We start from the raw sequence: 15,914 nt of genomic DNA, 5'->3' as shown, positions 1-15,914 counted from the left end.
ACCAACTTCCTCCCTTCTGATCAAGTGGCTGCCTGGTCAGATGGAGGCCCGGAGACAGATCCGTTGGAACTGGCAGAAGACGTGGGGGTTTCTTCTACTCTTACCACAGGAGTTTCAGGTAATAGGGCCTGGAAGTGAGGACGGGAAGGGTCTTCCCGGCACGGACCTACTGCAGGGTCCATTACCAGCCGGACTGTCACAGGACAGGGCCCATCCATCTGCTCCTGTGACTGGGTCAGAGGCAGAGAGGAAGCGGACGCTACCTGCGGTCACAGCGACCATCGCCACTGGGACGCGTAGTTGGAGCGTTGTTGCCCCACTGGGCTCGCCGACTTCCTGCCTTCTGATCAAGTGACTGCCAGGTCACATGAATCCGGGGTACCTGGCAGAAGGTGTGGGGGGGTTTCGTCTACTCTCACCATGTTGAGTCAGTGGTCTCGGGCAGGATGGCCTGTCAGCGAGGACGGGAAAGTGCCGGGAGAGGTAGGTCTTCACAGCAAGGACTTCACAGCTATATGGCCCATCCCCAACTGGAATGTCACAAGACCGGCTCAGCCTGTCTGCATTGGAGACTGGGGCGGAAGCAGGCGCTACCTGCAGGTGTAGCATTGAGGTCCCTTTGGGGTCCACTGCCTTCCTCTCTTCCTACCAAGTGGCTACCAAGTCAGACAGAGGCCAGCAGATAGATCCTGGGAAGCCAGCAGAAAATGTGGCAGTCGCGCCAATTCTTGTCATGTCCAGCCAGGAGTTTCCGGCAACATGGGTGTTGACGCTTGCCTGAAAATTCAGGAGAAACAGGTCTCCCCGGCTCAGCACACACACACACATTCACACACACACACACACACTCAAACAAATGGCCATAAAAACTCTTAAACCACTAAGTTGAATAGGGACAGTTATGGAGCTATGGTCCATTTCACCAGAAGAACAAATACATTTTTGGATTGGCAATATTCAGGTGATGACGCTGGTGTGATTTCCAGGGCTCTAGAGCACTTGGTTCCAGAGATATCAATAGGTTTGGTATCAATGCAATCCAGGGATTCCCCCAGATCCAATGATACCAGAACCATGACGCTACGACTTCCCCTTGAGAAGTATGGCTTCTCCAGGGCTCTGGTTGTTATACCAGGTAGAAGGGACCCATGACCCCTCCTGGAGTTCGGCAGAGGTGTGACTCCATTTGATATAATAAGGCACCTCTAAGACGGCATTGTCTTTTTCTGGGAACCATTTTAACATCAAAAGCAGAGAAGGATCTTAAGGTGTGGACTAACCAGTTCCATTAGGCCACACACAAGGTAACAAACTTACTGAACTGCTGTTACTTATAGTGCTGCCTTGTATTTTGTACTCTGCGTAACTGTATATATTGTTTTGTCTAGTGTGCCCTTAAGGAAATAAAATATAAAATCTAATCTGTTTTGCTCTAATCTCGATCCACGAATCCCCAGCTCAGGGCTGATAAGACTGTCTCACTGAGGCTAGGGGTCTTCTAGCCATTCAGGACTGTGACTTATTGTTCTGCCGTATCCAAAAGTTGTGTGGACAACTTTAGATCACTTCCTGCGCTTTTTAGAACCCGTGCATTCTGGGGAGAAGAGCCTTGGTGAGAGAGGTAAAGAAGAACCCCAAGATCACTGTGCTCTAGAAATGCAGTATGGAGATGGGAGAAATGTCAATTATCACTGTAGCCCTCCACCAGTTAAGCTTTGTGGCAGAGTGTGCCAACTGAAGCCTCTCCTCAGTGCAAGACATATGAAAGCCCACATACAGTTTGCAAAAAAAACACATTAAGAACTCCCAGATGGATCTGGAGAGGATCTGCAAGGAAGAATGGCAGAGGATCCCCAAATCCAGGTGTGAAAAACTTGTTGCATCATTCCCAAGCAGACTTATGGATGTGCTAACTCAAAAGGTGCTTCTACTCAGTACTGAGCAAAGGGTGATACTTATGCATGTGATATTTCAGTTATTTTTTTTGTTTAATAAATGAGATGGGGTGCAGAGTGTACATTAATGAGCAAAAAACAACAACTTTTTTGATCTTACCAATTGGCTGCAATTAAAGAGGACCTGTCACCCATAATTTCGGCATTAGGCGCTGCTTACTAAAGTAAGCAGCACCTGATGCTTAAACAAACGATGCAGTGTTAGAAGGATAGAGTTACCGGAAATCGTTGGACCGCCGCAGAGCGGTCCGATGTATTCATGAGGGAGTCGCTGCCTCTTTCCCGGACTGCCCAGCTCGCTCCATAGGGTGGAGGTGACTGTCGCGCGTCATGTGACAGTCACCGCCCCTAACCACGCCTCCTCATGAATACATCGGACCATTTTGCGAGCAGTCCGATGATTACATTGTACTCCGCCACTGTGTTGGATAACGTTACCGGAGGTTTCCGGTAATGCTATCCTTCTAACACTGTGGCATTTGTTTAAGCACTAGGAGCTAGTAATTATGGGTGACAGGTCCTCTTTAAACAAAGAGTGAACAATTTAAAGGGTTCTGAATACTTTCCATACCCACTGCCTATGTTATTCATAATAAAATAAACCACAGTAACAAAACAATCAAATCAAATTGATTAACATAAACCCGATTACATTTGTATATAAAAAAGCTTTATTTATACAATGAAACATAAAAAAAACAAAGTAAAACAAGTTTGATAAAAGCCTTGTTATAGAACTCAAAATTAGCAAATCTATGTTATATCCAGAATTTGGAAGGCTACAATAGGAGTAAAGTGAAATACGTGCATAAGGTTATTGGGCCTCATTTTTCATAACTGCCTGAGAGTAAAACTGTTCTAGTTGCTCATGGCAACCAATAAGAGCTCAGCTTTCATTTTATAACCAGCTGTGGGAAAGTGAAAGCTGAGCTCCGATTGGTTGCCATGAGCAGCTAGGACATTTTGACTCTCACATGCTTGATAAATGGAGACAATTATCTGTGAATCATATACTTCTCTCCAGAATGCAGAACCAATGATGTGGTTCCATTAGTTCATAGGTCAGGAGGTTGATGTAACCTCAGCAGTGGCATATGATCCTAACAATCTGACCACGACATACTGTAGCTGCATCACCATACTGTGGTGCTCCAATGAACGCTATGGTACCTTCACAACCTACCAAGCACAGTGCTTGCCATACAATAATACAACATGTGAAGGTAGCCTTGGAGTTCCATCAGGTCGTCCTTCGTAGTGAGTGACACTTTCTGACCTTTTTTGCTCAGCAACTCCCACACTAAAACATTCTCCCTGTAAGTAAGACTGTATAGACAACCTGACAGGTTTCATTTAAGGGAACACTATGCAAGATGAAAAATACTAAATATTAACATCCTAAGCAAAAAGACCCATTCATTATTTATTAATCTGTTACATGAACAATCAGGACTGTAGATCATGTACATAATTACAACACAAACTGGAGCACTGCAGTCTGCCTCATCTATCTCAAAGAAAAGCATCACAAAAAGGTTTAGCTGTCATATCACTTAGGAGATGACGTGTTACCGACAATGTACAGTGTTTGTATGTATATTATGATGACCCCACAGGATATGTTACAGCATAAAAAATAATAAAATTAAATAAAATGTTTAACCCTTTACAGAGACAGTCTGACTCTGAGAGGCATCTGTTATCTCATAGCTCCAAATCTCCTATAAGCAAGGTAGATGAAATGATCACATTACACAGAGTAAAACTGGCCATCTCTTGCTTTAAATTATATTATTTTAATTTAAACGTAATTATCTGGAGGCACATTTATATTGAATTATATTTTATGGGTAGCATGAATTCATATAGGTCCATTTATCTAGAGTATACCAGGATTGCTACACTTTTTCTTCCATACAACTTAAAGAAAAAAAATCTTTTTAAATAAAATTAAAAATGAAGAGGATAGCTATGGTGTAGGCATTTTTATGCATTTTCCATCCCAAAAGTCTCCTGTGATGCATAGACCATGTAGAGAAATCCATCCTCATCCTTTTCACGCTCATACACCTCGGAAATAGGTGTGGATACGCTCACCATACTATGGCCATTCACAAGCAGGAAGAAAGCCTGGTTGGCGTTTAGCTGTAAACGTCTCCTGCAACACCCAGAAAAAGAGAAAAGTCACATCCCATACAAGATCAGAATCATCATTATCTGTGTTACACCAATTCTCTCTAATCTCTTACTTTTCTTAAGTCCTGTAGAAAAGCAAAGAATAAAAAAGGCTACATTTTAGTGTCTGATTTATTACTGTAAAGATCTATATAACTGAATACCAGAAACACCCTGTCAACAAATATGGCATTATATTGGAAGAACAAAAAAGTAAATCAGAATAAAGTAAAAAACAAAACTAAAACAAAAAAACCTTAGAGCAATTCTAAAATTAAGACCTTTGTGATTGAGGGTCATTGGTGCCTGAATGTCCATGTCAATTTTTGCAGTTCTGTTTTGCGATTCTTTAACCCCTTCCCGCCAACACCCTTTTTTTTTATTTTGCTTTTTCATTTTTTCACTTCCCACATTTAAAAATCTATTACTTTTTATTTTTCTATATAAAGAGCTTTGCGACGGGTTGTTTCCATGCCGTGTACTAGGAAGCGAGAAAAAATATTCCATGTGCAGGAAAATTGGTGAAAAACCGCATTTGCGCCATGGGGATACCTAATTTGTATAGGTTTTATTGTGTTTTAATACATTTTTAAAAAATTCTTCATTTTGCCATCTTCTGGCGCTAATAACTTTTTCATACTTCGGTGTACGATGGAAGACTTTAACGTTAGGATAGTTTTATTAGTATTTTAAGTAGTAAAACTGTATAAACCTTTACCAAAATATGTTATAAACATGTACAGTGTCAGTCCATCACCTCAGGTTCAGCTACAGTGAGTGCATGCACTTCATCAAACTGTAAGTCTTTCCTGCAGCTCAGGTGTTATATTAAACAGGAGAATCTCCCCTTTAATGTGATGTCAAGACGGTGTTTGGATGCTTCATAGAAACTGATTAAAGTTGCAGTCGAAAATAGACTGATTAAAGTTGCAGTCGAAAATAGAAAGCTGTATATAAAAAGCATACACAAACAATCCTGATATTATATTTAAATATATTAAAGAGGAGATTCTCCTGTTTAATATGTCACCTAGATTGTGTTTCTAGGTGGCAAAGTTCATGAGACATGGGTGTTTGAATGTGGCCACTGTCATGATGTTTATAAACGGGCCAATCCCAAAGTGTGTGTATCAGCAGTGTTGTATCTTACCGGATAATTTTAATCAGCTCACTCATATTGACGTGATCAGGGACAAGGAATTTGGTTTTATCCAGCACAGGGAGCTGCTTCTCCCCCTTGTATCTCTCAATGATCACCTGTAGAGGAGAATGAGAGTGTCAGCAGGCTTTAGGCTTTCTACACATTGACCTTTATTGTAACTTGCTATGTGACCACTGGTTCAATTCTTTTTAAAGCCATCCAAAATTAATTGAGCACTGACCAAGTTAACCATCCTTAACACTAAGACCCTTTTTCATTTTTGAGTTTTCAAATTTTACACCCCACCTTCAAGAATCTATAACTTTTTTTAATTTTTCCATGTAAAGAGCTGTATGAGGGCTTGTTTTCTGAGCAACAAATTGCACTTCATAGCACAGGCAGTCCCCGGGTTACGTACAAGATAGGGTCCGGAGGTTTGTTCCTAAAGGAAACCTACCACTTAAAAGTGGTAGGTTTATACACATATACATGGCACCAGCTCAGGGTGAGCTGGTGCCAGAGCATATTTTTGTTAGGGGAACAAAGCCCCTATCGCAGAATTATAAGTTATAGTAACTTATAACTCGGCGCGCCTGCGCAACTTAGCACGGCCTGTTTCTCCATGCTAAGTTGCGCAGGCGCACGTGTGCCGGAGAGCTTGGTGACATCACCGGCTCTCCAGCACTTTAGAATCCGGCGCACACACGGGCGCGCGCATGGTGCGCCGTGCCCAAGTGCGGTGCGCCGAGTTATAAGTTAATATAACTTATAATTCTGCAATAGGGGCTTTGTTCCCCTAACAAAAATATGCTCTGGCACCAGCTCACCCTGAGCGGGTGCCATGTATATGTGTATAAACCTACCACTTTTAAGTGGTAGGTTTCCTTTAAGTTGAATTTGTATATACCGTATATACTCGAGTATAAGCCGACTCGAGTATAAGCCGAGACCCCTATTTTTGCCACCAAAAACTGGGAAAACCTATTGACTCGAGTATAAGCCGAGGGTGGGAAATGCATTGGTCACAGACCCAGCCAAGTATAAAGCCAGCCAGCCCCCTATAATATACAGCTTGCCCCCAGTAGTATACAGCCAGCCCAGCCTGCCCCCAGTAGTTTACAGCCAGCCCAGCCTGCCCCCAGTAGTATACAGCCACCCCAGCCTGCCCCCAGTAGTATACAGCCACCCCAGCCTGCCCCCAGTAGTATACAGCCACCCCAGCCTGCCCCCAGTAATATACCGCCACCCCAGCCTTCCCCCCTGTAGTATACAGCGTGCCCCCAGTAGTATACAGTCAGCCCAGAATTAAAAAAAAAAAACTTATTTACTCACACTCCGGTGGCCCCGATGCGCAGCCCTGCTCCCCAGATGTCATCGCGGCTCCTCTTTTTAGCTTCCGCGCCGTCTTCTGTCTTCTTTAACATCGTGTTGGGCGCCGCCACTGTTCTCTCCCGTGCGGCGCCTAGTATGACACGCCGCTGCTGACATCATACTAGGCGCCGCACGGGAGAAGAACAATGGCGGCGCCCAGCAAGATGTTAAAGAAGACAGAAGACGGCGCGGAAGCAAGAAGAGGAGCCGGGAAGCCAGAAGAGGAGCCGCGATGACATCGGGGGAGCAGCGCTGTGCATCGGGGCCACCGGAGGGTGAGTAAATAAGTTTTTTTTTTTTTTTTTAGTCCATTTTTAATTATTTTTTACAAGTATTGACTCGTGTATAAGCCGAGGGGACGTTTTTCAGCACATTTTTTGTGTATATACAATAAGTCTAAACTGTATATTTTATAATTATAGATCCAGACAAAAACATTTTTTGTCCCCAGTGACAATTGGAGTTTAAACATTTTTTGCTGTGATGGGATCAAGGATTATCAATAAAGTTTCATTACAGACACCTTACAGCTGATTATTGCAGCCTGGAGCTATAGTAAAGAATCCAGAGAGCTTCACCAGAGGTCAGAGGGGTCAGTCTGTAACTATGTCTAAGTCTGTAAGTCGGGTGTCCTTAAGTAGGGGACCACCTGTAATGGTATTTAATATTCCATGCTATATACTGGGAAGTGGGAAATATTCCAAATGCAGTAAAAATGCATTTGGAATGCATTTGGATTTTATGGCTTTCACTAAGCGCCGCAAATTACATGTATACTTCTATTATTCTTTGGATCAGTATGATCACAAGGATGCCAAATTTGTATAGGTTTTATAATGTTTTCATTTAAAAATGAAAACCTCCTGTACAAAAAAAAATTGCGACTTTTGATGAAGTTTTCAATCCAAAAATGTAAAAGTCTGTGCAGCCTTTTGGTTAATTTTTATTGAATTTTTAAATATTTTTCAATATGGCCAAAAAATGGCATTTTCAACTTTGGGCGCTATTTTCAGTTACAGGGTTAAACGCCAGAAATAACTGTTACTATATTTTGATAGATCGGACATTTTGAGATGCAGCAATACCTGAAATGTTTTATAATTTTGACAATTTATATTTTTTATGACTTCTAGGGAAAAAGTAAGGTGGGGGGTTAATTTGAATCATTACCGTATATACTTGTGTATAAGCCGAGTTTTTCAACACAAAAAAATGTGCTGAAAAACCTCATCTCGGCTTATACACGAGTCAATTAAAAAAAAAATCCAGCACCCGGATCCTCGGCAGCAGCTCCCGATCCTCGGCGGCGGCTCCATTTCTCTTTTCTTTCTTCACTAGCCAGCAGTCGCGTCCATGCGATCTGCCGGCGGGCGCACAATATGATGCAGCAGTGTCGCTGCCACCGCTTCATTGTGTGCGCTTGCCGGCAGATCGCATGGACGCGACTGCCGGCTAGTGAAGAAAGAAAAGAGCCGCCGCAGAGCATGAAAGGTGAGTATCGTCGGATTGTGAGTATTAAGTTTATTTATTTTTTTTTATTCGCTTGGCATACTGGGGGCAGGCTGGCTGTATACTACACCCTCGGCTTATTCAATAGGTTTTCCCAGTTTTTGGTGGTAAAATTAGGGGTCTCTGCTTATACTCGGGTCGGCTTATACTCAAGTATATACGGTAGTTTTTTAACTATTTTTTAGACCCCCTTGGGGACTTTCACCCTAGGTTGTCTGATTGATCCTACCATAAAGTGCCATACTATCGTACGGCAGTAGATGTGGATTTTCCACATCCGCATATCCGACCACAGATATACAGGCGTGACAATGACCACGCTTGTGTCACCATACCATGCACAGGGAAAAGAGAGAGCTGCCTATGGGGCCATGCCTCTCTATGGCAAGGGGAGGGGTGAGCAGCTCTCACCCCTCCTCCTCTCCAGCACGCTGCTATATGATAGCTCAGCCAATACGGCAGTGTCAAAGTAGCCTTAGAGCCTGGCCCCACTGGAAGATTCTCTGGGATTCTGCTGAACCAGTCCAACCCTGTCCACAAATGTACATGTTTTCAACCTACTGTCCTTTCACATTCAGGCAATCACCTTTTGTGTGTCATAATAATGGGGTACACGCTCACAATCAGTGCTACATAATACAACCCATTTCTTAATACTTGTGACATGGGTAGAATTAGGTGGAGTAAACTGATGGTTGTTACACTCCTTCTGGAGAGGAAAGTGGAAATTCACACTGCCTGCAATCCCTTCTCTGTTTAGAAACCAATGCAAACAGGACAATGACGTCAAAAGGGAAGGTCCAATTGCCGGCAAAGCAAATGTTAAGTATCCAGTATTGCATAAAGCAGTCATATGATTAAGCAAGCGGATTTCTGCAGCAAAAGCCAGATGGAGGGGCCTGAAATGTGATCTCCCCAGGCTCAGCTGTCTCTGTACAAGCCCCTTCCTGTGCCCCCCTCCCCCTTCTGTGGATGAAGCAGCCCAGAGAGGGATTTTGTGATATGCTGCACAACATGATCTCGAACGCCCATAAACCACACTGTCTGCAGCAAGGGGAGCGACCAATACTGATCACTGTAATGTAAATGTCTCTGGAGGCTCTTGGCATTTGAGATATAAAACATGAAGTAGAGATCATGATGGATGGTTTCTGCACTTCATGTCACTGTACCGGGAACAATAAATTGCTCAAAATTTTTCTTTATTTGTGACCAATGCATTTCCCCACCCTTGGCTTATACTCTAGTCAATAGGTTCAAGAAGTTTTTATTTTAATAAAATATATTTTTTTTAGTTTTTCTTTTTTTACTCAAAACTTCCCTTACTAATAATGCGGTCTCATAGACAGCACCCATTACCAAGGCCAGGGCCTATTGTTGTCCAGTAAAAAAGGCCAACATTAGTCCCCTTAATACTACCTCCAGGGGTGTCTCATCTATAGATGATCAGGTATTGGGGTGTGCTTCTGCTTAATTGTGTCTGGCTGGTTAAAAAAATGAGTGGGGACCCCACTTTTTTTTTCAATTATCTATTTCGAAAGTTTGCTATGGAGCCCACTCATTTCTAGTTACGCCACTGTCTGGCACTGAACAGAAACATTTTGGTTCCCTAATGCAGATTTTTATGTTATGATATATTTAATTACACTCACCGGAATTTTTGTTGGATGCTGTTCTCTGATCGCCCTCACATCTTCCATTCTTTGCTCTGGAAATAAAAGTTAAACTGTGAGGGGTAGTGGTCCAGCAGTACAGATGTCTTTTCTCAAAAGATTATTGGATGTTATTTGTACTTACAACACTTCCTTCCTCCCCCCATGTTCTCTTTAAAACCAACCTTTCATAGTGATAAGGTGTTACATTAGTAACAGGTGCTGTATCATAACACACATGATGTCCTCAGGTTACCTGCCTTGCGTCTGCCACCTCAAACAACATGTCATCGCCCTGTCTTCTCATTACACATAATGATGTCACCACTACATAACACACACAATTCCAACTACAAAGTGATGAATAGGAAAAGAGTACAGGCAGTCCCCGGGTTATGTACAAGATAGGTTCTGTAGGTCTGTTCTTAACTTGAATTTGGAACTGTATATTTTATAATTGTAGCTCCAGACGCATTTTTTTTGGTCTCTGTGACAATTGGATTTTAAAAACCAGGATTAACAATAAAACTTAATTGCAGACACCTGTGATAACTGTTATAGCTGTTTATTATAGCCTAAGGCTAAGGTACAGTAAATTATGAACTACTAGAGGTCTGTTTGTAACTAGGGGTCGTATGTAAGTCAGGCGTTCTTAAGTAGGGGACCGCCTGTAACACACAAATAGAGATTTCCTAAGAAATAAACATGCTGGAAAATGCTGCATATTTCATTGCCTTGCATGTAGGCTTCTCAAACAATAGTAAATAATACCTATACCATACTGATTCAATGTTATGACTATTTTCGCATTGCAGTATTTGGAAGCCCAAATCAGGGCAAAGTCCAACCATGCACAATATACTTGTGTTTTCATTAGACTTTTCCCTTTGTAGTAACTACTCCTGATTCTGGATTACAAATACTGATATAGGTAGAACATTTTTATTAGAAAAAACAATGTCAGATTTGTGTGGGTTTTTTTTTTATAAACTGCACAGAAAGGGTTAATAAATGATGACCAGAAGGGCATATTAGTGACCTTAAAATAAAAAGTTATAGCTTGTCGAAAGAATTGGCAAAGAAAATTGAATAACGGTCTGTGCATTAACGCTTATGTTAGATTCGTTTTTCTACAAGCCCTAAACTCCCTTATAGATGAAAAATTGGGGTTTGTATGAAGTATCAGCAGCGATCTGAGCCTTCTACTAGGGATGTTGAGGCTTATTGACTGTGGTTTATACTGGAAGTTATATTTAATAACATCAAAACCAGGACCTGTGTGCATGGTGATTATTGCACCCTGATAACATTACACTGGTGTTGTGTAAATTGTGCTAAAAAACCTAACTCTGCTTATACCCAAGTCTATTGAAAAAAGATCTATACTCAACTTTCCGACACCAACCGCCTTCCCCACGCAGGTCCTCTTCTTTTCTTCAATGCTTGCCCCTTGGTGACATTATGGTGTATGCGCCTCCATCGACACACACTATGGTGTCAGCAAGTGGCTGATGTCATGGTCCGTGCAATGGCACCGCGCAGGGGACCTGGAGCCTAAGCATCGATGGAAGTGTTGGAAAAGTGAGTACAGATTTTTTTTTACATTTTTTTTTATTACTTATAGGCTGGGAACACTTTGGGAAGGCAGGCTGTATACTGGGGACAGGGCTGCAGGCTTTTTACTGGGGACAGTGGCTGCAGACTATACAGTATACTGGGGTCAGGGGCTGCAGGCTATATTCTAGGGGTCAATGGACTGGCAGGCTATATATTACCCTGTTTCCCCGAAAATAAGACAGTGTCTTATATTAATTTTTGCTCCTAAACAGGTGCTAGGTCTTATTTAAAAAAAAAACTTATTTCAAACGTATTTCATGTAGAATTTCTATTTCCATTGGAATCATTGCCCCCAATCTCTCACATTTAGCAATAGCACTTTCCTTAAATGATCCCCTTCCTATCCGCGTAGCTGCTGGTATCAAATTTGCAGCGCAACAGTCAGAGATTTTATCCCATGATTTCTTCCTGCAGGTCACAACCTCTTGTGGTATCTAAATGATCCACTAATACAAATGTATGACATGGGGGGAGCTGCTGCAATGGCTGCCACTAGGTCTTTTTTTCAGGGGATGTCCTATTTTAGGGGAAACAGGGGTATGAGGCATGGGCTTGCTGGCTATATACTAGAGGGCTTGGGCTGGATTGCTATATATTGGGGGCAGGGGCGGGGTGGCTAGATATATACTGGGTGGAGGATGTGAACAATTTATTTCCCACCCTAGGCTTATACTCAAGTCAATAGATTTTAGCATGTTTTTTTTTCAGCTTATACTTGAGTATATACGGTAATTATCACTATTCTGCTAATTACAAGCTGGACTCTGACCTGTTGAGATTACAAAACGCAGTGTGTTACCTGTTTATGCAGCAAAGCATGATGGTCAGTGCACACGGTAATGGTCAGGCTGTATGACTCATTTTAACATTATCGCTGTGGCACTTTTACCATCTCTACAGGTTTTTAAAACTCTCCTGGGGTCCTTGTATTATCTATTCTATTACTCTATTATTATCTAGCTATGCAATTACAGAAAGTATATGGGGAGGTAATTTGTAGTATGAGATGTTGGTAATTTGCTTTCCTGCCTATGGATACTTGATCCTGAGAAATCAGATGAAGGCGGGAGGATGCTTTCACACGTGCGTTTTGAAAATCCGCCCTGAACATTTATGTGAAAGGAAATCTACCATGAAAAATCAATCATGATAAACCAGGAACACTTACTCAGATCCAGGCACTGTGACTGTGCTAATCAACTTATTTTTATTTTACATGGCCTTCTTTCTTCTCCGGTCAACTTAAAGTTATGTTCAGTAAGTGCAGTAGCTTGAGGGGCTGTTACAATGAACACAGCAAGTTTCTCCTCCCCATGTACTTCCTGCTGCTGTTAAATTACAGACAGTGGGAGGAGGGAGAGAGCAGGGGGTTAGGTGCAACTTGTTCTGCTCCTTGTAATAGCCTGTGAAACTAAAGCACTGAAGGAGCTCTGTTAACATGTTTATATGTTCATCAAAATGCATTTGATGGAACATTTCAAAACGCAATGCACACACATCATGTGAATGCACCCTATGGGTCATACCCGCCCTCATCCAGCTTCTTGAGACTCCTTTCCCATGAGGACAAAAGTGTGCTTTGTTAAAATAATGGGGGTCTAAATAACAAGTCAGCTGCATTAAAGGGAGTCTACCCTACGATTAACAACAGCATTTCTGACGTACACTTCCGTTTCCCAGCTGTCAATTTAGAGAAAATATAATATAATATTCATTCTTTGCCAAAATAAGCTTTGTAAGCTTTTTGGTGCACTACAGTCAGGGGTAAATAGTACACAGGTTTTCTCCTTTAACTATTTTCTGCAAGAGATGCGGAATCTACTTGTAGCATGAAGAAGACTACCAGCACAATTGTAACAAATGATTGACTGGATCATTTCAGTAGGAGGGACTTGCAATACATTCATGTGATCCCAATTGGTCCTACGGAATTATTATTTTATTCATAGGACAAAATCTAAATAAACTGGTAAAGTAATGTTCAGCTTAGAAACACAAGACAAACCCCTTTGGGTGCTCAGCCCGACCGCATATACATTACCATAGAAACATATGCAATCGATAACAATCACCCGCTGTTTTGCATTGTTTAAATTCCTATTTAGGGGAGCAATAGCACCTATAAGATAGTTATGAAAAAAGGTTTCCGTCTCACTTTAAGGGAAGCTACACTTGCTACATTTAGGAGAATGTTCTGTAAATGTAAAACATTTTTTCACGAAAGCCTATTACAACTAAATTGTATGTGCCCATGGTGACTCTCTTGAATGCCAGAAAATGCCTTTAAGAAAATAAGAGAATACTAGCATTTGAGTTTAGGTCCCCATAATTATTACAGGCAGACGTTCTTAGATTGATGTCACATTAAAACAAAGTCCGCTTGTCATTACCCTGTTGTTATAGAATTAGCATGGCTGATCGACAAGGATAATTTATCTGTTGTAAGGAGGCGGCTAATCTGCGGACATCCCTGAACACTGCATCCATTGTGTACTAAAGAATAAGCATCAGTTTCCCTGAATAGGACTAAGCTGCCAACATCAGTATTTGCCCTTATTATACCCACAACAACCTCAGCCTTCACACCATGGAACTCGGCCAAATGTGACAACGAGGAACTCACTTCCTGCGTGAGGCCTGTAAACATCAGACTGTGGTGTATGGGACCACAAAGAAACCTGCAGCAGAACACTGCAGCGATGACTTCATCGTAACACATTGCAAAATATTATCACTTAACCCATGACCGGCCACAGGCCCAACCTGACGGGGTGCAAATAAACTGTAGGCACATGGTGAAGGAGGGTAGAACCAGACACAAGAATCTGACTAAATAGATCATGTTCCTGAGTGCTATTGGGGGCTTCTTCTTTTGTTTTTGGTCACAGGTACCACGGTCCTAAATAACTAATAACACATAGGAATACACAGAGCATTAGGAGGAAGAGACTGGGACATCCTAAATCAGTGATGGCAAACCTTTTAGTGACCGAGTGCCCAAACTACAACAAAGCTGCTTATTTATCGCAAAGTGCCAACACAGAAATTTAATTTGTGATTTATACTCCCTTCTCTGTCACAGTTTTCATTGATACCAGCCCCCTGAAGACACCAATAAAGCAGAAAATAGTCCCAGGTACCACTGTCACTTTAAAATAGCTCTGTGCACAGCAAGTCCTGGGCTGTCTGGGACTGCAGGAAGATACCTGGAGTCATCTCTGGTGATGGCCTGGGTGCCCACAGAAAGGGCTCCGAGTGCCGCCTCTGGCACCAGTGCCATAGGTTAGCCATCACTGTCCTAAATCCTTCACTCAAGGGGATGACCTAGAAAATGCCTGAGCAATACTGGGACTAAACCATGGATCCACCCTTACCCTGCTACTTTCCCCACCCATTTGGTGACCTCGGTCCCCAAGATCCGTCCTGGCAGTATCAGAGGGTAGACTATGACTTGGTAATGTATTGTGCAGGGCCCATCCCCCACCACCACTACCTTGCTGCAGTGCCTCCTCCCCAGTAAAGATGATTTCATACCCCCCTCCCTCCCTTCACATGCCCTTTAATTCCACAACTGTCATGATCATGCAAGGCTCAGGGCTCATGGTGTCTGGGTGTCTAAAGTAAATTGAACTCTCAGAATCCTTCACCATGAGATATCCAGGAGACAGATTAGGGCAATATACACTATGTAGCCTGATCAGATACAGTGATACTATGCACCAGCCCCACAAGCAGCAGAAAAGGGGAGGCATTAACTATTTTACTGCCAAAAGACATATCCCATGCTACTATACAGAACCTTTATTAACCATTTCAGAATAATATATAATATATAGATATATATACACCAGATGACCTGTAGGGATTTCAAATAACAGCCCTCCCCTCTGTTGTCACATCAGGCTGATACCAAGTAACAACAAAGTAGAAACTACACCACCATGAAACAGGCAGATTTGAGGTCTCACGGGAGCGTCCTTTGTTAACCATTTCAGCACCCTGGACATACCCCAGTCGTCCATATGGAGGATGACCCTGTATATGGGTCTCTGCAGCAACTTCCCAGGTTTAGAGGATTCCATGAAGTGTTACCTAAAGTCCTCCTCTGCTTGAAGGTCTTCTCTGAAGGCATCTTCGTACTAGTGGTAGCAAATAAACCTCTAAATCCAAGCGATGCCCGTGTCCTGCCGCCTCCTCCTCCAGTGCTCTGTCTGCGAAGCCTACCCTGACCATGCAAAACAAAACACAGGGCGTCGACGTCATCGCCGACGTCACTCGGGAGCCTCCCACCGCCATGTTGTGTGTGGCAAGGAACGTGTGAGCTGTGTTTATCATGACTTGAGGACCTGAATAACACTGCACCGTGAACAGGGTGATCTCATCTAGTGCCAGGACGAAACAATCAATACTCAATGTATACCGGATGGGTAATACTGGGAGAATGTACTGTATGTCATGCATCATCAGATTATGGGCTCTTCAGATCTAATTACC

At 42.5% G+C, this 15,914-nt stretch overlaps 1 protein-coding gene across 2 annotated transcripts; it reads right to left on the bottom strand.

The window, feature by feature from the left end:
- Window positions 1–2,603: 2,603 nt before the first annotated feature.
- On the bottom strand, window positions 2,604–15,673 carry MAP1LC3B (microtubule associated protein 1 light chain 3 beta). Of its 2 annotated transcripts, none has more exons than XM_072117083.1 (4): window positions 15,513–15,673; window positions 9,804–9,859; window positions 5,281–5,387; window positions 2,604–4,113 (listed from the first exon to the last, which is right to left on the bottom strand). In XM_072117083.1, the coding sequence occupies exons 1-4, from the start codon at window positions 15,550–15,552 to the stop codon at window positions 3,942–3,944; spliced, it is 375 nt and encodes a 124-aa protein (XP_071973184.1). In that variant the 5' UTR covers window positions 15,553–15,673; the 3' UTR covers window positions 2,604–3,941. The 2 variants fall into 2 exon arrangements, with proteins under 2 accessions (XP_071973184.1, XP_071973183.1); XM_072117082.1 differs by lacking the exon at window positions 15,513–15,673 and adding an exon at window positions 15,430–15,457.
- Window positions 15,674–15,914: the final 241 nt, after the last annotated feature.

This window comes from Engystomops pustulosus, chromosome 7 (assembly GCF_040894005.1).
Source record: "Engystomops pustulosus chromosome 7, aEngPut4.maternal, whole genome shotgun sequence".
Classification (NCBI taxonomy): domain Eukaryota; kingdom Metazoa; phylum Chordata; class Amphibia; order Anura; family Leptodactylidae; genus Engystomops; species Engystomops pustulosus.
This window is presented reverse-complemented; position numbering and strand designations above follow the sequence as displayed.